The sequence below is a fragment of the Pan troglodytes genome, chromosome 6 (genome assembly GCF_028858775.2).
Source record: "Pan troglodytes isolate AG18354 chromosome 6, NHGRI_mPanTro3-v2.0_pri, whole genome shotgun sequence".
NCBI classification, from domain to species: Eukaryota; Metazoa; Chordata; class Mammalia; order Primates; family Hominidae; genus Pan; species Pan troglodytes.
Window position 1 is genome coordinate 20500717 of NC_072404.2, and position 26105 is coordinate 20526821.

General features: G+C 34.3%; 1 protein-coding gene across 24 annotated transcripts in view; it reads right to left on the reverse strand.

Moving 5' to 3' along the window:
- The window catches only part of DGKB (diacylglycerol kinase beta), an 818895-nt gene that overhangs the window by 539668 nt on the left and 253122 nt on the right, over positions 1-26105 (reverse strand). For all 24 annotated transcript variants that reach the window (XM_063814062.1, XM_024357753.3, XM_024357755.3 and 21 more), the window contains 4 exons: positions 25405-25548; positions 14064-14113; positions 10480-10554; positions 6930-7049 (listed from right to left, as the gene is read on the reverse strand). In XM_063814062.1, coding sequence (XP_063670132.1) covers positions 6930-7049; positions 10480-10554; positions 14064-14113; positions 25405-25548 — 389 coding nt within the window. The remainder of the gene's footprint in view (positions 1-6929; positions 7050-10479; positions 10555-14063; positions 14114-25404; positions 25549-26105) is intronic.

The following is a 26105-nucleotide window of genomic DNA, read 5'->3' on the forward strand; positions in this document are numbered from 1 at the left end:
GTCAGGGTTTCCAAAACTTGATGCTGTGCACAATCATTAGTTGGGTCCCACTCTGTCGTTCCCATGAGATTTTGGAGGCAAGGTGAACTCAAACGTGAAGCTCCTGTTGCTCTCTTTGTTGTGAATAACAAAGTCTATTGTCTCTGACTCAGGAGTCTCATGTCCTCTGGCAGCATCCATAAAACTGTGGCAAGCTAATACATTAACTTCCAATAGGGTAAATTTTGGACCCTTTACAATTCTTGACATTGCTCAGATTTACCTTTCTGACAAGGGGCTAACAAAGTCTCAACAAATACAGCTACGCAGGTGTCATACAGAAAACTTCAGAAAACACAGGTGTTTTAATTTTCTTTCAAAACCTAGGAAATAGGCTTTGTATTAATTTCTGAATTTCCTATTTTGGTTTCGGTGAGTCATAGATTTCTAGTAGCTTTATCACGTGAATAGAATACTTTATATATTTAACTTTGCTATATTTTCAAAACTGTCTATATTTTAAAATTTATATCCCCTCAAATAATATTTAAACATCCTTAAGTGGAAAGGTTAAATATGGGGTTGTTAATTTTTAAAAAACTAAATTAATATTTTAAAAATTAAAAGTAGTAGCTAAGTGCTTAAAAACATTTTTAAATAAAAAGGACAAAAATCTAATTTTCATATGTATTACTGTTCTTGTAATTCTTGTCGTTTTATTTTTAAATGATTGTCCATTACATGTGAATAAGCTTCATCCTTTGAAGAGCACATATGGAGTAAGTTAGCTGGCATTTTCCTTATCAAAAAATAAACAAGTCTGAACGTGGGTGTTCTGTCAATCAGAACACTTAGCCGTGTTACAGGCTGCAACTGATGTACAAATCCATTACCCAGGCATAAAATGCTTTACCAAAAAACAAATTAAATGGCTTTATAGCTCTTAGCTGGATACACTGCCAAAATATGCAAGGGATGAAATATGTATGTGACTTCTTTAAGAGAAGAAATTGAAACCAGGAGCCAATTACTTCTCAGCAGTGCAAATTATACTCCAACTCTCTATTTTCATGTCTTGTCTTGTTTATCTTACTTAGATCGTAAACTTAATGGGGGAGGGAAAGAATCTGTCCCTTATATTCTATCAGCCAGTAGAGCACATTCCTATTAGTACTTCCACTGCAAATATATATTTATTGTCAAAAAAGGGAATTTATTTTTTATAAAACAAAAATAAGCAGGGCATCCAGAAAGGCTTGATTCCTAGCCTACTATGAAAATGTGAATAAGCCATTTCACCTTTCTTCCTATTTTCCTCTCTAATGAAAGGAAAATACCCACTTCCCTTTTCCAGGCCGTGGTGTGAGGTTTCATTATACAACACCTGTGAAGTTAATTTGGTTTCTCAGAAGACGGGTGTTATATAAACAGCAAATATTATCACCCTCATTGGGTTGTGTTGTGTAACATCCCAATTTTTCAGCCAAAATAATTGAGAAAGATACCTAAAATTTCACTTTATTTCATTAAAATGTGCTCTTTTTTCATCACCAGACATAACACTGTGTATTGCAATGAAGCTGTTCAGGTCTGTGTTTATGACGGAGAAATGCTCAATGAATCCTAGGCTACTCCATGCTGAGAAGGAACTTTACATTTTCCCCAACTCTTAGTTGCCTACAAGGCAAAGGGATGTTTCAAAGGAAATAATGCTCTTCAGAACTTTTAAAACCTATTATCCTAGTGATTCTAAAGTTTTAGTTTTTCCATAAATAAAAATCATTATCCTAGTGATTCTAAAGTTTTAGTTTTTCCATAAACACTTCCAAGATCACATAAAATGTTCAAGTGAACTAGGGCTACTATAAATAATTTTTTTTCAGAAGACCTCAAGGAGAAATTTCATTGATGTCCTAACCCACATGCTTCTCTCCCCACAGCTAGTTATGTTTCAACTAACTTAACTTATATATATAGAGAGAGGAGCTAATGTTACAAATAATTACTTCCAACTCATTAAATAACAAAGAACATTAAATTACCTTACTTTTTGTCCAAGGTCTCCAAAAAAAAAATTATGACAATGTGACAGAAACTCCTCTTTTTTTTTTTTTTTTTTTGAGAGGAGTCTCGCTCTGTCGCCCAGGCTGGAGGGCAGTGGCGCGATCTCGGCTCACTGCAAGCTCCGCCTCCCGGGTTCGCGCCATTCTCCTGCCTTCAGCCACCGCGCCCGGCTAATTTTTTGTATTTTTAGTAGAGACGGGGTTTCACCGTATTAGCCAGGATGGTATCACCTGACCTCGTGATCCGCCTGCCTCGGCCTCCCAAAGTGCTGGGATTACAGGCGTGAGCCACCGCGCCCGGCCGAAACTTCTCTTTTAGACAAAAAGATGAGCTCTATTAGGCCTGGGCAAAGAGAATGCAGAGAAAAGTTTTAAAATTCTGAGTGGAGCTGTCATCAACTGTTCATCTCCAGACCACACATTGTAAGGTCACCTGCCATTCCTGAGGCTCAAATGCAAAATCAACAGCAGGTTACACCACGTAGTCATTTTTCTTAAATGACACAATCTGGAATCTCAAGAATTTTTGCATTCATCTAGTTTTGTAACTGCTTTCTACATTGAGCAAAGTACAGACAGCAGAACAAAAACTCTTAACCAAATTAAACACTTTTAAAAATCGATGTGCTGAACATCAGCTCCCAAAATATAATACATTGTCTTCTATTCTCCATCACTCAGGAATTTCATCAGAGAACACATTGCATATTACTTTACTGAGAGTCAAGAAAAAAATGTGTCTTAAACAATCCCAGTCAAAGGCAAAGTTTAAATGACCTATAAGAATTGAAGACCAGGATTTTTGGCTCACATATAGTGAGACCGAAGTATAAACCATCCAGAAACCACGCAGGCTAGACGTGGGTGCAACAATCCACAATAACAAGTTAAGGTATCGCTATTTCAAGCTAGTCTACCGCTTAAATGTACATTTCTCTTTTCCCTATAATATAAATTCAGGAATTTTCCTTGAAAAAATTAAATGACGATCCAAAGTTAGAGATTTCAGAAATTGAAGCATTATTAATTATCTTGTTCATGCAGGAAAAGGAAATGTTCAAACTGAAAGAGTATTAGGAAACACTAACTTCTCTTCTTGACTAACTTCTCATTTTTCCAGAGAGAGCAACTGCCTGGCATAAAAATGACCTAGTTAGTTAATAACAGAGCTAGGGTCTGCTATTTGATCAATTTGATGATGTTCACTGCTCCTATGCTTTCTGTCTATTAGTCCTCATGTCTTGCTGTGGCTGTCTGATTGTGCCAAGTAAAAGGTATTAGATTCCTTTCTTCCAAATGAATTAAAATAAATTAAAACTTTTTCTGTTTTTCAATCTGAGAAATGAGTGATAGAACAGATCAGCGGTTGGCAAACTATGGCACTGAGTCAAACCTGGCCAGCAACCTGTTTTTGCACATGCAGTTTTATTAAAACATAGCTTTTGTGGTTCATTTACATATTTTCTGTGATTGCATTTGTGCTGGAACAGCAGAGTTTAGCAGTTAAGGCGGAGACCTTATGGCCCCATAGCCAAAATTACTTAATATCTCTCCCTCTGCAGACAGTTTCCAATCACTGGAATAGAGTTTACCTCTATATAAAGTTATTCAACAAAAAAAGTGTTTTAATTACATTGGATTTTTTTAAAAAACAATTCTCCAATGAGATGAATTCTGAAGGAAGAATGAATAAGTCTCAGGTATAAATTTTCATTGTGGTAATCAGAATCACAAAGCCATCCAAATTCTCAATTTTCCTTCAAATCTAAGAGACACTAACACTCTATACCATTTCTGACCCATTCGTCTTGTATTTTGTAAAGTTTGTAGAGCCTCTTCTAAGAGAAAAGAAATGGCTCTTACTCTCTGCTATTTGGTATAGAATCTGGTCCCCATCAACTCCATTTCTGATTTTGGTACCAAAACAGATATTCTTTAAAATAGACTAGTTTTTAAACTGCTGTTGCTGGAGAAAAATAAATTGCTTACATTAGAAGTGAAGATTACTCTCCCAGGACTACTTCCTTTTCTGTGTAATTTGGCTAGGACACCACAGTCACTTTCAAATACACTGTGGTATTTTACATGCACCATCAATTAGAACCTACTCCCCGAGCTCATAATTGACAACAGACAATAACATATAGGACAACCTAACAAGACAAGCTTCACAATAAATGGCCAACTTCAAACTGCAGTATCTAGATTTTCAATTAAATAAGCAAAGGTGAGGGGATAGATTCATGGATCAAATTCTCTACAGGTAATAATGTAACACATTAACTGCCTACAGAAAGGAAATAAATCTCAATTGCTAAAAAAGGTTCTCATCACTCAGTTGTCTTGGTGTCATTCCCGCTTTTTAAAACAATTACCATGCCTTAGAATTCAACAGCTCTTTCTAACAAATAGATGCTGTATTTTGTGATCATTACACATGATTATATGGCTTATACGTTTTATTAAAAGACAGCTTAAAATGTAGGTGGCTTACTTTTTTCACAAAAATGAAAGAAAAGGGAAATTTCTTCTTTTAAAGTTGTTCTTTACAGAGATGGGGTGGGGGGCGCAATTTAGTCTCAGATTTAAGGCGGTCTCTTAAGATTAAATAAGGTGCCTCTGCCATCTAGCGGCCATCACTGGTAACACAACTCTGGAACACAGCTCTGATAGCTGTAATAAAACCTTAGATTTCTCTTATTCAGCTCCAGACACTCCCTTTTTACTAAAAACATAAAAAATAAGTTTACAAATACTATTAAAAAGTAAATTATGTATAATTAATAGAGTGCACATTAAATGCATAGAATTGCCTTACAATTGAAATAATACTACACTAGAAACTAATGAGGTATTATATTGGTTTAAAATACTTTGAGTTAAATCATATAGATTTGTGGACTCTATTACCTGTGATAATTTTTATAACTTCACAAATATCTACATTTATAAATTAAATAATCAATAATATATCAGCAGTAGTTTCCAAAAAAAAATCATCATTTCAAAAAAATCTCTTGTGACATTTAATATATGGGCAACTGACTGTCCCTTTCTGCACTTTTCTATCCCACCCTCGACTTCCAGATGATTTACTTGCTCATTCCTGCATCTTCCCTCCTTCTCTCATCCCAGAATTTACATAAATGCTTAGAATATGCAAAGTTTAGCTTTACAAACATAAAATGTCCTTTTAGGGAATCATTATTATTGGAATTTCCTGACTAAAGTTATCTGACAATTTTTCAGGATAAAGTATACATTAAACCTTAAAATTTCAACATTTTGTCAATTTTTCTTTTGTCTTCTCCCAGTAGTCTGATTTACATAATGGTTTTTGTCATAAGGTACATGAACAATTAAATAAATATTGATAATATAGAGCTAAATATGGTATTATAAAAAAATACTCAGTTATGTGTAGTGTAAGAATTTCAGGTACAAGAAAATACTATTTCACAAAATTTTTAAGTGTAGAACTATATACCTAGTAACAATAATATATATATTACATTTTGTTTAAATAAATTAGTTTAAGGGTAATTTTCCAGATATCACTTATTAGTATGTTATTGTTTTCCATCCTCTGACCATGTCTCGGATCCCATGGGCCTCATGAAAGGTAAGCTTCAACTGAGTTTAGAAGAAATTTGAAGACCCAGGTAAAAAAGAAAACAAATAGTAATCTCTTGAAGCCCATTATTTATTCCTAAACTTATACATATTCCTTAACCCTCAGCTCATTTGTATATTCCTAAAGCCCATTTATATATTCCTAAACCCATATGTGCCAACATATTTTTATATATACTCATATGTTTCACAAACACAGACAGTAAGTTATCTTGAGAAATGACTTTTAAAAATTTGGTGTCTTGAATAACTATGATATAGTCTTGAATCTGTAAAAATATTTCAGCTGGTAATAAGAAGTATGAAAAGTTTTGGGTTTGGCAGCAAAGTGGTGAATACTATGGTCTTACACCTTAAAACTCTAAATATTACAATTTCATTGTTCTTTCCACCCCTAATGTTCTTTGAAATTAAGTAGACATGTTATTCTATACACAGTATATCTAATTATTGCATAACTATTAATGCTGAATTAAAAAATCTGGCATACACTATAGATTTCATCAGATTTTTAGAATAAAAATAACTGAAATCTGCTTCAAGTCTGGGTCAGCAAGATTTGCTTTCAAAGTCATTATTATATTACATTCTCATCTTAGGTTGATTTATTTTATTCCTTCACAATGGTATTTAATTGCAACTAGAGGAACTACTCCAAGAAAACTTTTGACAGGCGATAGAATGAGAACCTGGCTCCTGCTGATACAAGAAAAACTTATGTTTATATAAGTTGGTGCAAAAGTCATTGCGGTTTCTGCCATTAAAGGTAATGGCAGAAAACGCAATGACTTTTGGCACCACTAATCTTTAAACCACTGGAGATATTTAACTGCCTCCTCCAAGTATCAGTTTTCAATAAAATAGATTACCTTTATAGGTAGGAGGAACATTGAAATAATGAAGCACCACAAGAACTGCAAAATACAATAATATTGGAGAGCCTCTTGCTTTAGATAATATGAGGAGGTCAGTAACTTAAAAACACTAGATTGCACCTTCAGCAGAGGAAAACAAAAGAGAGAGAATATATTTTTAATCCTGAAGTAATACCTGGAGTGAATCAATATGTGTGTGGCAAGTATTACTACACAAGGAGTTACTGTCAAATTGCACCGTGGCATACTTATTAAAAGTTCCAGGCACTCACTGCATGCTTAATGGTAGAAAATGGTCAGATCAATCTGTAATCAAAATGTGTAATAGAGAGCCTCACTGACTCACCACCAGGCCACCCTCCTCTGTGGAAATGCTTACATTTTCTAAGCCCAGGAGCACAAGAAGTGGAATCGTTGTCATTCCTCCTTGAATCCATTCCTCCAGAGACACGGTTCCATCATGATCATAGTCAATTTCTTCCATCATTTCATGGAGGATCTGGAGTAGAGGAGATAAGGGAAAATTGGTGGTCAATCAATAAAATAAATTTCATAGGCTACAACATATGAAATTGTGACTATGAGCTAAGTGGAGAGTTGGGATAACTGTCTTGCTAACTCAGTACAACATTAATTCTATTACTGATGAAGCAGTGACTTTGTTAGCATTTCTAAACCTGGCCACTTACACTGATCACTTTTTAGAAATAAGTGCTTAACTTTTCAATATGTTTCCAATGAACAGCACAGCTAAAACAAGAAGAATCTTTAATAAGTGTGAAAGTGGTCTTTAATTACGTTCTCCATATTATTTTTTAGATTCATATATATGCCAGAAAATGTCTGAACAAATTAACCTCATGGCAAAGAGCTCATATAATTCTTTGCTAAGTAGTAAGGGGCGAAGGAATTTAGTTGCTTTTAATTGCCTATCAGAATTTAATAGAGTCAAGAAGTTAAGGGATCAAATCAAGTTTAATTAAACTTCGTTTCTAAAGATGACTTGCACATAATGTCTTAAAATGTTCTCTGCAGTGTTTGTTTGCAATACATTTACCTCTCTGTGGTATGGTAGCAATATCAGTACTTACCTAGAAGGGCTGTTGTGAGGATTAAATAAGCTAACGTATTATAAGCAGACGAGCCCCTGGCATATAGAGTCAGAGTCATATAGTGTTGTTTGTGTTATTATTAATGGAAATTATATATAAGTTCCAAACATATTACCCTTGGTTGCTGGGAAAGCAAAGTACTTCCCATCTAATGGCATCAAGATGGCAAACATGGTAAGAATTCTAATGAAGAAAGGAACTCACTGTCTTTATGTAATACAAAAATGTTAATCAATTTGGTAAAAAGAGAAATGCAGAGAGCATTGGAACAGAGATTGGAAAAGATGCAATGCATGAAATATTTGATTTGTTGGTAGAAGTATTGTCTGCCTAGACACTCTTGTGCTTGGTGTCTTCACTCAGGAAGTATTGTATTTGAAAATTAGATTATTTTTCTCCTCCTGCCTCTCAAGAGCTTGCTGATGAATTAGTAGAAATGTATCAATCATAAGAGAAATAAAACAATGACATTTGTTTCAGATGGGTGATGCTTTCCTTTTTGTACCTAATAAATCTCATGTTAAAGCCATCCTCTGACCGTGTCTCAAATCCCATGGGCCTCATAAAAAAATAGGATTGAACTGAGTGTAGAGCCTGAGTTAATTTGATAAAAACTTCTAGGGACGCTCCAGTCTTCCCTACTATTATTATAATCAACCTCAAATGTTCATTTCTCTCTCTCTCTTTTTTTTTTTTTTTTTTTTTTTTTGAGACGGAGTCTCACTCTGTCGCCCAGGCTGGAGTGCAGTGGCGCAATCTGGGCTCACTGCAAGCTCCGCCTCCCGGGTTCACGCCATTCTCCTGCCTCAGCCTCCCGAGTAGCTGGGACTACAGGCGTCCGCCACTATGCCCGGCTAATTTTTGTGTGTGTGTGTATTTTTAGCAGAAACAGGGTTTCACCATGTTAGCCAGGTTGGCCTCAATCTCCTGACCTCATGATCCACCTGCCTCGGCCTCCCAAAGTGCTCGCATTACAGGCTTGAGCCACCGAGCCGGCCCATTTCTCTTTATTTATATATGCAAACCTATGAGAAGCCTGGGGATGTGTACATTTGTTTACAATGAGAACTACTGAAGCCTTAGGCAAGATGACTAGGCAGTTCCCATGACAGCAGACATAATGTACAACTTTGTACCATTTCAGCTCCCTGGAATAGTAGCAGACTTATCAGTAACACACATGTCAAATAATGCTATAGTTTATTACTTGTATTCTCCAGTCAATAATCTGACAAATACACTAGGTATTTGTTGTAGAAAGACTACTCAGCCACCAGCTTTCCCCTTCCTCCTAGCATCCTGATGTCCTTTTCCTCAAATCTACAAACACCGCCCCCAACACACACACCAAAAATGCTTTTGTTGAGAAGTGGCAGTGCCCGCTGTTTAGAAACCTGAACGGAAAAACAAATCCCCCTCTCACTCTCCATCTAATAACAAGCTGGCTTGATTGACAGATGACTAGTCCGCACAGGTAGAAAGGTGAGTAGGAGAGGAGAAAGCTGTTGTCGATTAAAAGGGCAACAGAAATAATCAGAACTTCCTGGCTTTCAGTGAAAATATTAAGGTGAGTCAAACAATAAATTAAATACATGTTACCATCTACTTTATTATTCCACATACAAATGGCAACCTGTTAATGACATCTGCCACTCACTATAAGCACAGCATATGCATTTCCCAATAGCTGATTTAAAACTGGAAAAATCCTAATCCCAGTAAGACAGGAAAATGCTATCAGAGTTCTTGCAGCATATACTCATGCCATTATCCTGTTGTTTACTGCATAGATGTGAACAGAGGTTAAATATACACTTCTTGAATTTGCATAAAATGTAAAATCATTTAAATAAAATTTATTTGCATTTGCTTTATTCATATACATTTTGCTAAAGGTTTTAAAAATAATATAAACTCAATATCTCTTATCAACTTTCCCCAAAATATTTTTTGTGGCCAAAGTTATGGTTTCAAGTCAAGTATATTTTAATACGTATTTGAATAATGTTGAAATTTTGATGTTTATTCAAAATAAGAATTCTATGTTCTTAAAAGCATTTTTAGATACTCTTTCTCTAAACAATTTAATTAAAAATTCCTGACTAGCTGAAGAGCTTTGGGCAAGTAATTTTAACATATTTGGGTCTCAATTTACTCCTCTGCAAAAGAAAAAAAAATAGTGTATCTACCTCAGAGAGTTGAAAGCAATATATAACATATACACAAGGTAACATAATGCACTGTGCATGGAAAACTACCATCTTCTTTTATGGCATGGCATGGTCTTGGCAGTGTCTATCAGGACCTTCTGCTTATCCACATGTATGTAAGACCACCATTCAAAATAACTTCCACGAGGAAGAAAGCAAAAGTTACTGTTAACAGCTTCAGAACTCCACATACACCTTGGTATCTTATTCAGAATCCACTTTGACTTCTGATTAGAAATAGTAACTTAGTTATCAAAAGACAAAATGAAATGACAGGAATATATCAGGGTCCCAGACAAGAGAAAAAAAAGAAAAAGAAAGAAAAGAAAAGGAAGGAAGGAAGGAAGGAAAGAAAGGAAAGGAGAGAGAGAGAAGGAAGGAAGGGAGAGAGAGAAGGAAGGAAGGAAGGTAGGAAGGAGGGAGGGAGGGGAGAAAGAAAGAGAAAGAGGGAAGGAAGGAAGAGAGAGAAAGAAAGAGGGAGAGAAAGAGAAAGGGAGATGGAAGGAAGGAAAGAAAGAAAGAGAGAGAGAAAGAAAAAAAGAAAGAAAGAAAGAAAGAAAGAGGCCTTCCAGAATTTAGCCAATAGTGAAATCATTCATATACCTACTGGATTAAGCTCAGTGACATCCCACTCAAGGTATTCTGCAACATGCATCATCTGACTGATGATATTTTCTAGCTCCTGGAAGAGAAAGAGAGATAAAAAATATGAATACAAGATCTTAGTGAGTTTTAAATCTTTCACTTGCAGAAATTGTTTTGTTCAATGTGTAGCTAAAAAAGTTAAATGAGTTCTATGGGAATATATATATGTACATAATCCTTTTTAAAGGTCTAATTAACTATATAAAGAAAAAAGAATCCTGAATATAAATTTATCTTGTACATTGTCTAGAAATTTTCACCAGGAGAGGGCACAACTTTACAAAAAATACATTTTCTTCTACTAAAAGAGAGTGTCTGAAGAAAGCAGGACCAAATACATATTGTCACATGTGATTTTTAAGACACTGAATTCCCTGAACCTTTGGCTTGAAAATAGATGTGAAAGGGTGGAAAAATCATTTGAGGACAACTGAGAAGTCTATTTTTATCTTGATACACTGAGAATGTATATTGACTGTTTTAGTCATGTATTGAATAATTTGCTCTTGAAAGAAGAGTGTTCAGGGCCAAGGTTTGCAGGACAAGTATATGCAGCATTTATTTTGTGAGAGGATGAAATTTTAGTTTGAATTTCCATATTATTCTGCTCAATTATCAACTCTTTGAAGAATTGCCAGTTAATACATATGACCTGGCTAAATTAATTAAAACATTTTCCTGCCTATTTATCTAATGTTTTAATTTTTCTCTACCTACAGAAAAGATTAAACACGGCTTTGTGAAATCCTTGTAATTTCACATGAAAACATTACATAATTTGAAAAGTGGTGTTTTACCGTATGATTTAAAATGTAAGAAGCATAAAAGAATAAAGCTTGAAAGTGCAACAGTCAAAGAGTATTCTACTCAAATCTCTAATCTAATATATGTAGTCGATGTTCATGGAATAGAGAAGAAATACGATAAAACAGATTCTCTTTTGGGAAGCCGTGTTTCCCTCCGAGGAACTAATGAAAGCTATACTCCCTCTCTCCAGAAAAAAAAAATATAATTATGAATATGTTACTTAAGTAAGACAGGCTGCCCCAGAAGTAATACAAAGATAAATGTATTTATTACAGATTGACAAATTTTAAAACATAAATCCCTCTGAATTGTAGGTTAAAAGTGTGCATGTGTATGCACACATGCATTACTAATCTCTCACCTACTCCATCTTTGCTTACATATGCCTTAATGGTTTGGAAGTGTTAAAGTTCCCGGATATCTTTTAAGAACAGAAACTATTTTTGGTGGACTGTTACGTAGGCATGTGATATTAGGTAAGCCACCCCACCTAAGACTCAGTTTTCTCGTTGGTAAAATAGCTACTCTAACTTTACCTCCTTCATAGAATTCCTTCAAAGGTTAAACATGTTATTATACAAAATGCATTTATTTTGTTGTTTGCCGTATTGCAAATGATCAACAAATCTTAACTATTATTATTAGAAATAGTGGACAATTTTCTAATTATCATTTTCTTTCTGTTTTGCCTCCAGTAGGTGAACTGCTACACCTTAAAGGTACCAAGACACATGATGTCAGAAGGTACAATTTAAACCTGACAGCGAAGGAAAAATATTGGAGTAGTAGCTATTGTGGAGAAAACCCTAGAAATGAAATCCAGGCCTTTAATTACAAAAAAATAGAGACTAGTTTAATCAAAACTAAATATATTTATCCCCAACTCATTGTTTAATATTGGGACTATAGTTCTAAATATTGCTACTAGTCTACTGTATATGCTAACAAAAAATGGGCAGAGACAAAAAAAAAAAGGACTATTTGAATTTTCAAATCAACTGCCAACCCATGGCTAAAGCCTAGTAAAGAATCATCATTTTAATTTAATTAAAAAAGAAACATTAAATAAAACAACTCTCTATGAAAATAGAATTTGCATTAGTGTAGTCACAAGTGCTATACTAAGCATATTAAAGTATCTAGAAGAAATTAAAATTTCTAGTCGTGAAATGGCACCATAAAATGAGCAAATTTATTATGTAGCTTGGTATTTCTAAGGGGAAACTGAAGACCACTAGGCACTTAAAAATAATAGCATTTGAAAAAAATTTTTTTTTTTTTTTTTTTTGAGATGGAGTCTTGCTCTCTCGCCCAGGCTGGAGTGCAGTGGCACGATCTCGGCTCACTGCAACCTCCGCCTCCCGGGTTCAAGCGGTTCTCCTGCCTCAGCCTCCCCAGTAGCTGGGATTACAGGTGCCCACTACCACGCCTGGATAATTTTTGTATTTTTAGTAGAGACGGGGTTTCACCATGTTGGCCAGGCTGGTCTCAAACTCCTGACCTCGGGTGATTGCCTGCCCGTCTTGGCATCCCAAAATGCTGGGATTACAGGCATAAGCCACCACACCCAGACAGCATTTGAAAAATTACTGAGACTTACAGATAATAAATCCCACAATCACAGCATCAATTCAGAGTGATGGTCATTTCCTAGAGTAGGAGTTACATATTTTAATCTCTCTCTGGAGAAGCTAATATACCATTATCCTACTCAAAGTTACATAAATAGGCTTCCAACCTCATTGCTTTGCTTTTAAAAGTCTATTTTAGCTGCCATAGGGTGGTCTATCAGATGATGAGAAAAACTCACTCATTTTCAGAGATCATGTCTATTTCAGTCATTATTAAATATATCAAAACATTTGTTTTTAATAATATTAAATACATTAAAAATGGTACACTTCAAAATTTCCATAATGACACTTATTCTATTAATATTCTTATATTTCCTTGATAGAACAAGAAATAATATAATATGCAAAATATGTTACCAAACATAAGGTAGATTATTGGATGGAACCTGAGATGGAATTTCATGCATGGTACTGATCTGTGCACTAAGACTAAGAACTACTTTCTATTTCTCTGAAAGCTAGCAATGATTTCCATATATTACAAATAAACGTTTAATTATTCCCTTCAGTTAATCATATAAAGATGGTATTTTCTTATTTTTTATGACTATAACTATAGAATGTAAAATGAATATTAAATTGGATGAGATATTTTAAAAGCAAAGTTTGTGAAAGCAATCTGTAAATATATTTACCTATTTCAGCCGCATATAGGACAAAAGATACCATGTAAAACTGGGAAAATAATGAGATAATTAAATTGACTTTATACATCCTTAAAATTCTACTTATAGTCTCAAGTTTCCTTAATGCCAAATGTTACAGATAGTTTTTCCCTCATTCTAAATCAATGGTTTCAACTTAATCTTATGTTTTATTCAGACAAGGCTGGTGCCTTTCTTTTTTTTACCTAACTTCAGTGCAGAAAAAATAAAATTAAAAAACTCATGCTGTGGTATGCAAAACTATTCAGTAGAACAATTGTAATCCCAACAGTTTCCTCAGATCACTCTCTTGCAAAAAGTCAAAAAGATAAAAATGCCATAAGAGTGTATGTAAATTACATTAAGTGTGCCTTCTGTGGTAATAACTACAAATTTATTCATTGCATTTTTCAGAAGAAAATCTTTGAAGTTTTCACAGAAACTTTGAAGAAAAAAATTACCGAGCTGTCCAGGAAGCCATTCCCATCCGTGTCATAAAGGCGAAACATAACTAGAATGAAAGAGGTGTTGAAAACAAGATTATAGGCAAATAAGATCAATGTTACTTTAAAGTATATTCATTAAAATTTAGTTTGTGTTGAAAACAAATACTAAATTCCTCTCCTGCTCCAAACAATTAATTTGTGGGATTATTTCTCAAACTAAATTGAAAATGAATTAATTAGTTAATAGAAATACTGGATAGCACAAAGTCTATCAAATTTTGTTTGTTTCTAGAAGACACTAAAAAGTACTATTATTTGTTTAAACTCTTTATTACAAGATCATTAAATGTCAACTCAAAACTAAAAGAGAAGAAGTTGAAATATTCAAAGCCTGGGTATTAAAGAGCAGAGTGCATAAGGAAAAACAACAAATGTGAAATTTAGAAATCAACTATAATTTGAAATCCACCATTCACAATTATAAGAGCTCGGTCAAAAACTTTTCTTTATCTGTAAAGTGAGAATAATCATTCTACCATAACACATATTAACTGTGAAAGTTAAGGGAGGTGATAGACACAAAAGTGAATGTAAGCCATAGATCATGATACAAATAGATGCCATTGTTAGGATTGATCCCCAAGCAGTATGGGCGAGGAAGGCGGAGTGCAAAATAACAGGTTCTTTCTGATGGAGGAAGCCAGCACAGAAAAACTGCATTATGATCATGGCTCTCATGGTTTATTTGTTTAAATCTGAGGTGGAGCTTCAGAGGGTAACTGATGTTTGAACTAATCAAGTAAGGGAAAGGAGAACATTGGGTCTCTGTTAGGGGGTTCAGGAAAGCGGATGACAGAGGTCCCTGATGGGCCTGAGGATTCCCTTGTATAATTCACACATCCCCAGGAGGCTGTGGAAGAGGCCACAGGTGCCATTTTGAGATAAATAGAGAAGACAGACACAGCTGTAAAAATAGAAGAATGGAAGTACGGGTTTGTCTTGGGTTTGTATAATTTCCTGAATGATCTTGATGTCTGAAGTCTATAATATTAATAAAGATGTTGATTACTAAGCAGCATAATTATATAATGACCCTGATGGTCTATTTGTAGGTGATTATTTTTGTATTTAATGGTTACTGCATTTCACCAATTCTAACATATTATTATTAATAAGATGCATAATTAGTCTATATATTGCTAAAAAGAAAAAAAGTTAGCCATGTCACTATAATATTATATTTATTGTAAGAGGCAAACAAATGTTAAAGATGTTAAAGTGTAAGAAAACAAATGTCTGTCTATTGACTTAAGGGCAATAATACTAAACTGGCTAAAAGACTTAAATATCTGTATTGTAAATCATGGTAATGATTCCTTCTCATACAGTCAATAAATGAAATAAAATGCAGAAGGAAACAGCAACTTACAACATTGTGGATACTAAGCATTTCAAGAGATTGTAGTGCAGCAGCAAATAGTGAAAAATATCTTTGTAAGTGGCAAGAATTGACGGACTACTCAGAGAAATGATTAACTACCAGGAATAAGGCAAATATCTAGAAAAGCCTAATATATTTCAGATTGAGGGACATTTATAACTCTGTTAACCCTTACTGGAGTAAATGACTGCAAAATGACCATTTCACGTCGCTCAAATTTGTGGAAACCCTGTTCTGATTTGTCGACCTTACTGGGAACATGAACTCAAAGAAACACACATGGGTAGGATATATAGATATTGGGCATTCATTACTGACAGTGTCTGAAACTTCTTCCTATTTTCTGAAAATCACACTTTATGAAGAGCATTAGAAAATGAAAACTCTAGATACCTTTTCTTTACTAGCCTGACTTGAAGCTAGACTGTGCGCATGGCCCAGGCTCCACCACACAGAAGCACAGTCCCAGGTTATCAATCAGATGCTAGTGACCTAAGCAAAAGAAGCTTGCACAGAATCCCTTCTGGTGATGGGAGGCGGCAGTGATTTCAGAGAGAATATCCAGGGTTCTGGATGAGTCAGGGGTGTTTCGAGGCAACCATCCCAGCCCAATTTAATACTTCATTTGGTCATCGTTCCTGAAAAGTCAGCCTCTAGAATTTGTTCTCTACCTCTCCCAGTGATTCTGTGGGCTCCTAAATATCGCTTAAAAATAATAACATGCTTTATTAAAAACAACCAGTTGAAATAAACCCGTTTCTATGTCTTTCCCAAGGATAGTGTGTACTTAACGTTGGTTTTAAAAATGAACTTACTATTGTAATATTACACTTACAGATAAATGTATTATTTAATACCTTATTAAAGTGTACACACCAATGTAACTATTACCTCTAAATCGAAAAATAGAATTCTTACTAACAAATCAGAACCCCTTTCATCCTCCCCCATCATTATTTTTTCTTCTCTCTCCAAAGACACCCATTATCTTGACTTCTACATCTCTTCTTTTGAATTGAATTGAATATAACATTTAGAAAATGTTTGCCGGCCGGGCGCGGTGGCTTACGCCTGTAATCCCACCACTTTGGGAAGCCAAGGCAGGTGGATCACGAGGTCAGGAGATCGAGACCATCCTGTCTAACACGGTGAAACCCCGTCTCTACTAAAAATACAAAAAAAAAAAAAAAATTAGCCAGGTGTGGTGGCGGGTGCCTGTAGTCCCAGCTACTCGGGAGGCTGAGGCAGGAGAATGGCGTGAACCGGGGAGGCGGAGCTTGCAGTGAGCCGAGATCACGCCACTGCACTCCAGCCTGGGCAACAGAGCGAGACTCCGTCTCAAAAAAAAAAAAAAAGAAGAAAAAAAAAAAAGAAAATGTTTGCCAATCTTTTCTTCTCCTATTACAAAACAAAATGAAAAACAAACCAAAATAACACTGCTGGATTTCTAATGAGATTGTACTGAACCTATAGATCTGTTTGGGGGAGAATCTTTAAAATGCTGAGTCTTGAAATCTACAACCATATTATATTCTTCTTTATTTAGAGCTTTAATTTCTCTCAATAATGTTTCATATTGTTCTGTATAGAGACCTTTCAAATAGTTTTTAAAGATTTATTCCCAGGTATTTAATAATTTTGATTTGATAAATGGTAAAATTTCTTAAATTTTATTTACTTATTATTAGTTGATGTCATACAGAAATACAAGTGATTTTTATTTCTACCTTGTAGGCATAGATCTTGCTAAACATGCTTATTAATTCAAGTACTTGATCTATCTATAGATTACTGGGTAGTCTATAATAAACAATGAATTTCAATTTCTTCTTTCCCATTCTCATAAACTTCATGGATTTTTCTTGCCTTATTGCCATGAGCAATGATCTCCAACAGAAAGTTGAACTATACTTAGAGTAGTGGCCATTCTTGTCTTGTTCCCAATATCAATGAGAGAAACTTCAATATTTCACTCTTAAATATAAAGTTTGATGGGTGTTTCTTATATATACACATTATTAGATTAATGGAGTTCTATACTACTCTTATTTAGCTAAGAATTTTTGCTATTACAGTTGTTTTGTTTTTAATCATGAATAGAATGCATATGGAATGTGATAAAATACTTTTATGATTTTCTTCTTTATTCTCTTAATGTGGCAAAATACATTGTTTCATTTTCTAAAGTTAAGTCAAATTTAAATGCCTGTAATAATCCCAAATTGAACCTGGACATGTTATTTTAGCTACTTTACATATATAACTGTACTTGATTGCTAATATCTTATTTCCTTTCTGCTTGTTATCTAGAAAAATATATGAATGACTTGTACTTTAATTTCTTTAATTAAATGGAAAAAGCCATGCTTCCTTCTCCCAAATATTTGCCCTAAAAATCCAAGTTGCTTTGATACTTCCCTGAAAATTTTGAACAGGTTTTTAAAATATACATTCGTTCCAAATTTTCCAGTTGATTCCAGTAGGAAGGTTGGTCTGAAAATCCCTACTTCACTAGTGCCTGAAGAAACTAATATTTTAAATAATTTATTCCTAAACACATTAACAAGAGTTAATGCTCTATAAATCCTGTCTAATTCATCAAGGAAGAAAGTTTGGAGAGTTTTAAGCTCTAGTTAATATAATAACAATAATAAAAATATCATACATATATTGAGTACCAAGTACCATATACTCTAAATATTACCAAGTCAAGGTCAAGGATAGAACTTTTCTTTCATCCAGAAGAAGAAAGAGAAATTCTAGGACTTTAATTTTCAGTGATAAGTCTACTTTTCTAATTTAAAATTGTAGCTAGGTAATGCAAAACATGAAGTATTGAACACACATATTTACCTTGGTTTTCTATTGAAGTACCACTATAGTAACAGTAAGAGATGAAATAGGTATAAATCTATAAGCAGAAATAAAATATGAGAGGAGAAAACACTAACACAATTTTCAGGAGCTGGAGAAAATATGTACACATGTATATTGACTTAGAGATCTTAGAAATATAAATGTAAGCTGGCAGAGGAGAAGAAGCATAAATTTGCTTAGAAAGGGTGGTGAGTTGGAAAATTAACAGATTATCTTCACAGGATGATCTCTGGGGAGTATGTAAGCTCTCTTCCCCAACAGAAGACTAGATCTTTGAGTTCTGCAAAAGTGAAATGAAAGGAATTCTGGGCTAAAGGTACTCAGGAATTCTGAGTATAAGGATACAATACCAAAACAAGGTAATTATGTGAAAGCGAATATACCGAATATTGAGAGAATAAGTCCTTTTCCTTATCACCAGTAAGTCAATACCATCCGTATGGATACTCACCTATACAACCACTACCATCAGAAAAGTTCTTTCAACACAAGTAGTTTGGAAGAAAACAACAAAGCAGGGAGGAGGGGAAACCTTATAACTAAAAGGAAAGTTTCAATCCATGAAATACAAATAGGAACACATAAGGATCAAGCTGAGAATAAAATGGATTCTCTGTGAAGTTAAATGTAAGGAAAAAGTGGGAAAAATCTCATCACCAGGTATAAAAGATGTCCCAGATATGGAGTGAAAAACATAAGAAGAAAGAAAAGAAGATGGAAAATAGAAAAAGCAAGAAAAAATAGTAATTCAGAGTTCTGTCTTGGATGTTCAGCATCCAAATAATATTGGTTCTAGAAAGAGAACAACTAAAATAAAGGGTGAAAGTGATTATCAATGAAAATATTCAAGAACAAATGAAGAACGCAAGTTTATGAACATAAATTTATGGTGGAGAGTTTGGGAATTGATTAGTTATAGAAATAGAGAAAATGAGGCAGGCGGATATTTGAGGTCAGGAGTTCAAGAGCAGCCTGACCAACATGGTGAAACCCCATCTCTACTAAAATACAAAAATTAGCCAGGCATAGTGACACATGCCTGTAATCCCAGCTACTAGGGAGGCTGAGGCAGGAGAATCACTTGAACCCAGGAGGCAGAGGTTGCAGGGAGCCAAGATTGTGCCACTGCACTCCAGCCTGGGAAACAGAGTGAGACTGTGTCTCAAAATAAATAAATAAATAAATAAATAGAAAGAAAAATAATTAAGTAAGAAAAAAGGCAATTATTAACTCCATGGAAAATAAAAGTTGTTTGGCCTGGTGAGCCTATAAAACCTTTCCCTTTTAAAACTATATTTAAAAATAATATTGACATTATTAATATTGAATTTTCAAATTATATAGTAAGACTATTTCTTAGTATTTAAAAGTAAAGTCAGGCCCAAAGGTCAAGGGAATCACTGAACAAAAGGATCATATTTTTAAAAACAAAATAAATATATAGCTGTTTGGCTGCAAAAATTTCAAAAGCCCAATGTTAAAATTATTCTGACAACACGACAGCTTCCAAATATGGGTACCTGCTTCAATGTTATAAACTAGTTTAACCCACATTTTTTCCTATTTTTATGCTCATGTAATTTCACTTTATATAGAAACAATTATGCCCACACATGTATTTAGTTAAAAGATCAGAGCAAAGGCATATTATGCAAGATAATTTTTTATATCCAAATTTTTTTTCCTTCCAAAAGATTTGCAAGTTTCTATCTGTTTTCATAATGAATATATCCTACTACACACACTCTGGTGTTTTGCACTTGCCATTATATGTTGTTGATATGAGCATTATATGATATATGTTATTAATATAAACAATGTAAAATATATTTATAAAAGGCATTTAAGCTGGAATTTCTTTAATTCACTTTTTTCCACTCTTGTATATTTTGATACTGATTTAATAAACTATAAAAGCAGAGGTGAAAAAAATCAGCTGCTTAGGCATGTTTGACATCCAGTATAATGGAGAGATATTTTCGCCTTTTATTCATAAGAGAAACAACAATAAGAACAACAAAAGACAGCTTTTCAAAATAAAAAGAGCCCTATAAAGTAGCTCAGAAATTATGGATTTTAGTAATAGCTAGATAAACTGGTGGTGTAATTAATAACCACCCTCTCTTGGTCTTTTTTTTTTTTTTTCATTGACAAACTATAGGAAAGTTGACTAGATGATCTTTAAGGTCTCTTCATTATTAAATCTCATAGTTTCTAAGGTTAATACTGCACAGGGAAGTAACTTTTAACATGTAGCTTACTATTCAGTCTCCGTATGTCAGTTATCTACTTTCTGAATATTGATTCCCTATTGATTTTCTCTTTAGTGATACATTTTAAGGAAATATAAGATAATATAAAAAATTCTTGTTAAATAATTGATAACTTGATAAGCACAAATTCAAATGTGAATATCATGTATTTTAAAGTCAAAAATATAAAGTTAGTATTATTCAATATCTTAAATAGTTGATGTTATTTTTATATTTTCAAGCACTCATTGACTTTATTTTTACCCATTGACTTTAATACACTTCCATTTAACTATCATTTATTGAGCATCTACCTGCTGAAACACACACACACACACACACACACACACACACTGATGTAGGTGCAAGGGTACAAAAGAGAGCAAAATAAATCCAATTAGGAGATGGCAAGAAGATTCACGATGCAGGGTAAGCCTCAAATGTGGACTAGACTCAATCAAATATACACTGTGGGGAGGAAGGGGGTTGAAACCCAGCAATTGCACATTGTAATCAAAGGGATCAAAGTGGAAAAGTTCAGGGTTTGTCTGATGATAGAAAAGTTAACCCTTGTGACTAGGACATGGTTTGTGCGTATGTGTGCAGGTCACAGCCAAAGCAAGCCTGGCGGAGTAGGTTGGGGTCAAACTGTGGAGTCAGATCGGTGTATGCACGCCAAATTAAGGGTTTCCATTTTACGCATTATGAAATCAGGAACTATCAAAGGGGATTTTTCACTCTGAATCAGAAGAGAAACAGAAAAAAAATAAGTATATTAGTTGATAAGGTTTTAAGTAAAATGAAAGGAAGTTGCAAGAACATACACTTAATGAGTAAGATGATGATTAAATAGGTAGGTGTTTGGAAAAGAAAACATTATCTGGATTAATTTTTAACTAGAAAACTAGACAAGAGAAACACTGAGCACTGAAGGCCAGCTGAGGTTTTGAGTAGAGCTATAACCCAAAGAATTATATTTTTATTTCACTAAGTCTCTGCCACTCAGTATAGTATAGGAGCAAATAAGTTGAATGTCTGAAATTAAGTGTGAAAAACTAATTGACATCATGGATTATGCGACCAGTTTAAATTTGAAAGGATGGGCAACCAAAAGTCAGCAAGCAAATTCAAGAGGGAGTAAAGTGGGCAAGAGTAAAACAGTTTTAATTTACTTTTATTTCACCTAACATGCATTTATGGGAAGTAATAAGTGTGAAGGAATGTATGTGAACAAATACTAGTTTAATCTAATCCTCATAGTTATCCCATGGGATAGAGACTATTTAATGATCTCAATTTTACAGTTGAGAAAACTGAGTCCTGAGGAAGTTTTAAAAATGTACTCAGATCACTGAGACAGTTAATTCTCAACCTAGGGTTTGCATTCAATCATTATAAATCAAGAGTCAAGGTTCTTAATTATTGTACTATGCAATAATTAAATTAAAAGTAGGAGAGTGAGAAGTTAAGTGAACATAGGCTGGGATCAAAGTAAAACTGACAGTTTAGTTTTAGAATAATAGCAGTTCTCGACAGTTACAAGGCTTGGAGTATTGTAACAGAAGTGAATGGCTGAAAGAAAATGGAGGCAAAGCCACAGGATTTGAGGGTAAAACAGAGGTTGATGACTTTCCCTAAAGTACTATGGAGCACTTGAAGTTAGAAGGGCAAATCAGCCCTCAGACCATGTCCTTGTTCATTCACAGGGGCTGTTGGTAATTGGTACCAACAGGGAGAGATAAAAATGGAATTCCCCACAACCCCAACACACACAGGCACACATGCACGTATGCATGCATGCAAAAGCACACATCCAAGGGTAACAAACACCTTCTACCTGATAGAGCCTTGGGACGGGAAGGTCCTCGGAGAGAAGAATTAGGATTGCATAAAGGAAATAAAGCTGAAGACATGGCTTATATGGTAAGTCCTCAATATGATTGCTAGATACTGGGAAACTGTGACTTCAAGCAAAACAATGTACAGAGGGTTCTCCAATAACACCCTTTCCTTCCATGACATTTTGTTATAACATTGATAAGCAAAAAAGTGGTTTTGTTATATACATTTTTCAACTTCAAGTCACAGCTTCCAAAACCCTATTGAGGATGTTAAGTGAGGACTTCCTGTAATCAGTCAAACATTTGGGAACTTTTGTTTGTTATTCTTTAATGGAATAAGCTTTATAATAAACATTGTGTAAATACCTGGCAGAAAAGACAGGCAATGGAAAGTGGTGGGAGGCACTGAATAGATTTTAAAAATATTTGGGGAAACAAAGTGTTACTTATATAAACATTGACAACAGTGTAATTCGTTTATCTAATAACCCAGGTAAAATACCTAACAAATACTGCCACTATTCATCAACTCCAAGAAAAACAACTGTTGTTTCAGGTGAATTCCTTGTGTATATGTGTTTTCACTGGACAGAAGGAATTGCATAAGCCAGTGCTTCTCAAAATGTGATCCCTGGAACAATAGCATCCGCATCACCTGGAAACTTGTTAGAAATGCACATTTTCAGATCCCACCCCAGGCCAGCCGAATCAGATATACCAGTCCTGCAGGTGACTCTGATGTGTGATAAAGTTTGAGAACCTCTAACCTAAATCAAATTTCTTTCGGCTTAGCTACCTGCAAGTAAGAGCCAAATTCAACATTGACCTGCAAAAGTTAATTTTAGGTGCTTGTTCACATCTGTTTCTGTGTTAATTATAATTGCTTTCTCTTATTTTCATTCTTCTGGTCTATATTGTATTTAGTAAATTGTAATCCTTTTGGAGTATTTATTAAACTAACAATCAATACAAATTTTTGAAGTCTTACTGAGAATTTGTTTTTAAAAATCTGTAACTGTAAAAGAATACATGTTAGTAACTTTTACATATGCAATTTTAGAAGGGTAAACATATGTGGTAAATTGTTAAGAAAGTGGATGAGGAAGATTCAGTGTTATTTAATTGACACAGGAAAGAGCCAGGCATTGGCATTAAAAAAGAAAAAGAAAGAAAACCAAACTTCGGATGATTCTGATGTATAGCCAGGGTAAGAATCACCAAATTAGAAGATAGGAGAAAAGAGACCTGCGGCATCATGTATTTTGAAGAGTTTGGTGAAAATGATAGTGATAATTCTGGGCCATAACAAGACTGCCTATAAGAAGAGTCTGAAGAAATGGTTTAAAACAAAAGGAAAAGGCAATGCATCTAGTGTAAGCTTGAAAAAAAGCTGGGAAACTCAAAGAAAAAAACAGAGAGAAGGGGGTTGAGAACACTAAAGAAAAGTAAATGGCAGGTCAGTTGGATGAGATTCATCATGTCTTTTTGAATAGTGTGGTGAGTCAACATTCTATCTGCAACTGTAGACAAAATCTATGTGGCTTCAAGGATGCACACTGAAAACTCAAAAGCATTCTTCTTAGGAATTCCACCTAAAAAGCAATATACATCCAGCTGACCTAGAAATAGTTAAACAGCAAGACTAAATACCACCTTGGGGAGGATGGATGGGGCCTTTATTCATTTTCAGATGTGGAAAAAATGTTTGTCTTTATATGTTTATAATCATCCCAAATGTGCCCCTGATAACACCTGAGCAAACTTTCTCTCTGGCTGTCACTTCAATAGAAATTCACTGAACATTAATATTTACTTTGGAATGAGACAGATTTCTGTAAGTTCTTAGGAATACAAAATAAATCTTGAAATGCAAATATTGAACATTTATGAATAAGAAATATATATTTAAAGATGATATTCATATGGTTTATTCATAACCTAAGCAGGTGTGACTCTTAAATAATCACATTACAGTAAATCCTTTATGGGAAGAAGAAATATTATCAAAAAGTTACTACCAAATTTAACTAAAAATGCCCCCCAATAATAATTCTGAGACATCATGATTATTTATATTTGCTTCAGAAGCGTTAAAGTTTAGATTTATTATCTTCACTATCATTCTAGTAGCAAGCATTTTTCATTAAATTTACCATATCCTATATAATCAAATTTATCAGGTTATTGAGTAAGCTGCCAGGACTATATTTAGAAAGAGCCTCAGAGATAGAATAGATGATCAAATGATCAGGTTTAGAGTAAATGCTTGAAAAATATTTTCTTCTATTGCAATGAGTATAGTTAGCCACCAGAGAGAGCTCAGTCACTACGTTTTATTAAAGACAGTAATTATTTACTTTCAACTGAATAGAAATTCTCTATCCGCCATGTCCTAAATTTAAGAAACAAAGCTATTGTTTAATGATTTATAATATCCAGAATCAAATACTATAAATGACACTTTCAGGTTTAGCATTTGAGAAATAATGTGTCTCTGCCAACAAGAGTGTTAGTGCTGAAGACTGCAAGGGAGATTTCCACTGGGGAAAAGGTGCAGGTTGCATATTTACAGGCAATTTTCTTACTCACTAATGGGAAGGTTTCTTCACACACTAGAAATAAATGCTTTATGAAAACAACACAAAGGCTATTTTCTAATAGCATCTTGTTAACTCCAGAGAACTGAGGAACAGCTTTTTAAAGTCATATGACAAACATAAGAAATAATCAGTAGTAAATGGAACTTGATAAATAAGAACCTGAAATTAATAGATCTTAATATCTTTTGTCTGATTCTCAGCAGGAGGAAATTTTTACTATTAAGCAGGATCACTTTATTCAACAAAAATTATACAACTATACTAATGCAATTTTAAGTTAATCAATATCCAGTCCTTTCTCCTGCCCCCAATCATGATAAGTAAACAAAATGAAGAAACACGTACACTCAAGCTTATCCTCAGGTCTTCCTCTTTCAAGCAGAGACAGGTAACAGACAATGTCCTTCAGGTGGATTACTTCTGGGGAACACGTATTTGCAGGAGAAGTAGTCCGGGGAGGGGTGATGGCACCTTTATTCATTCTCAGACCTGGAAAAAAAATTGTCTTTATATTTTGTTAATTATTTACAGTGATCTCAAACAGAAAACAAATTAAGAAAATAGAGAACACACAGGCTACATAGAAATGTATATTTTTTAGGCATAGAATAACCAAATTCTCTGTAATATCGGTACAGCAGCTAGACATAGCCTACGACTGTTGTAGATGAAGGAGAGTTCTTTGGGACCCGCAGACATGGCACTGCCCTGTCAGCCACGGATGGTATTTGGGTCAGAATAATATTACCCTAGGCGAGTTGGTAGACATTTGAATGCTTGAAGACCCACTTCCCTATTCCACTTTTCTGTGCTTTAGGTAGTGACAGCTATAAATCATTTGGGAAGATATTTAAAATGGACTTTTTCACAAAATACTAAAGAAAAAAATGTCAGTCTTTCACAATATAATTTCTCTATTCATAATAAGTAATCATCCATTCATAAAGTCATGTATTTGTTTCAAATATTTGCCAATACCATGAAGAAGACATCCTTTTTTACCATCAAGGGACTTGCCCAGGAGTAAGAATAAAGAGAACATAAGC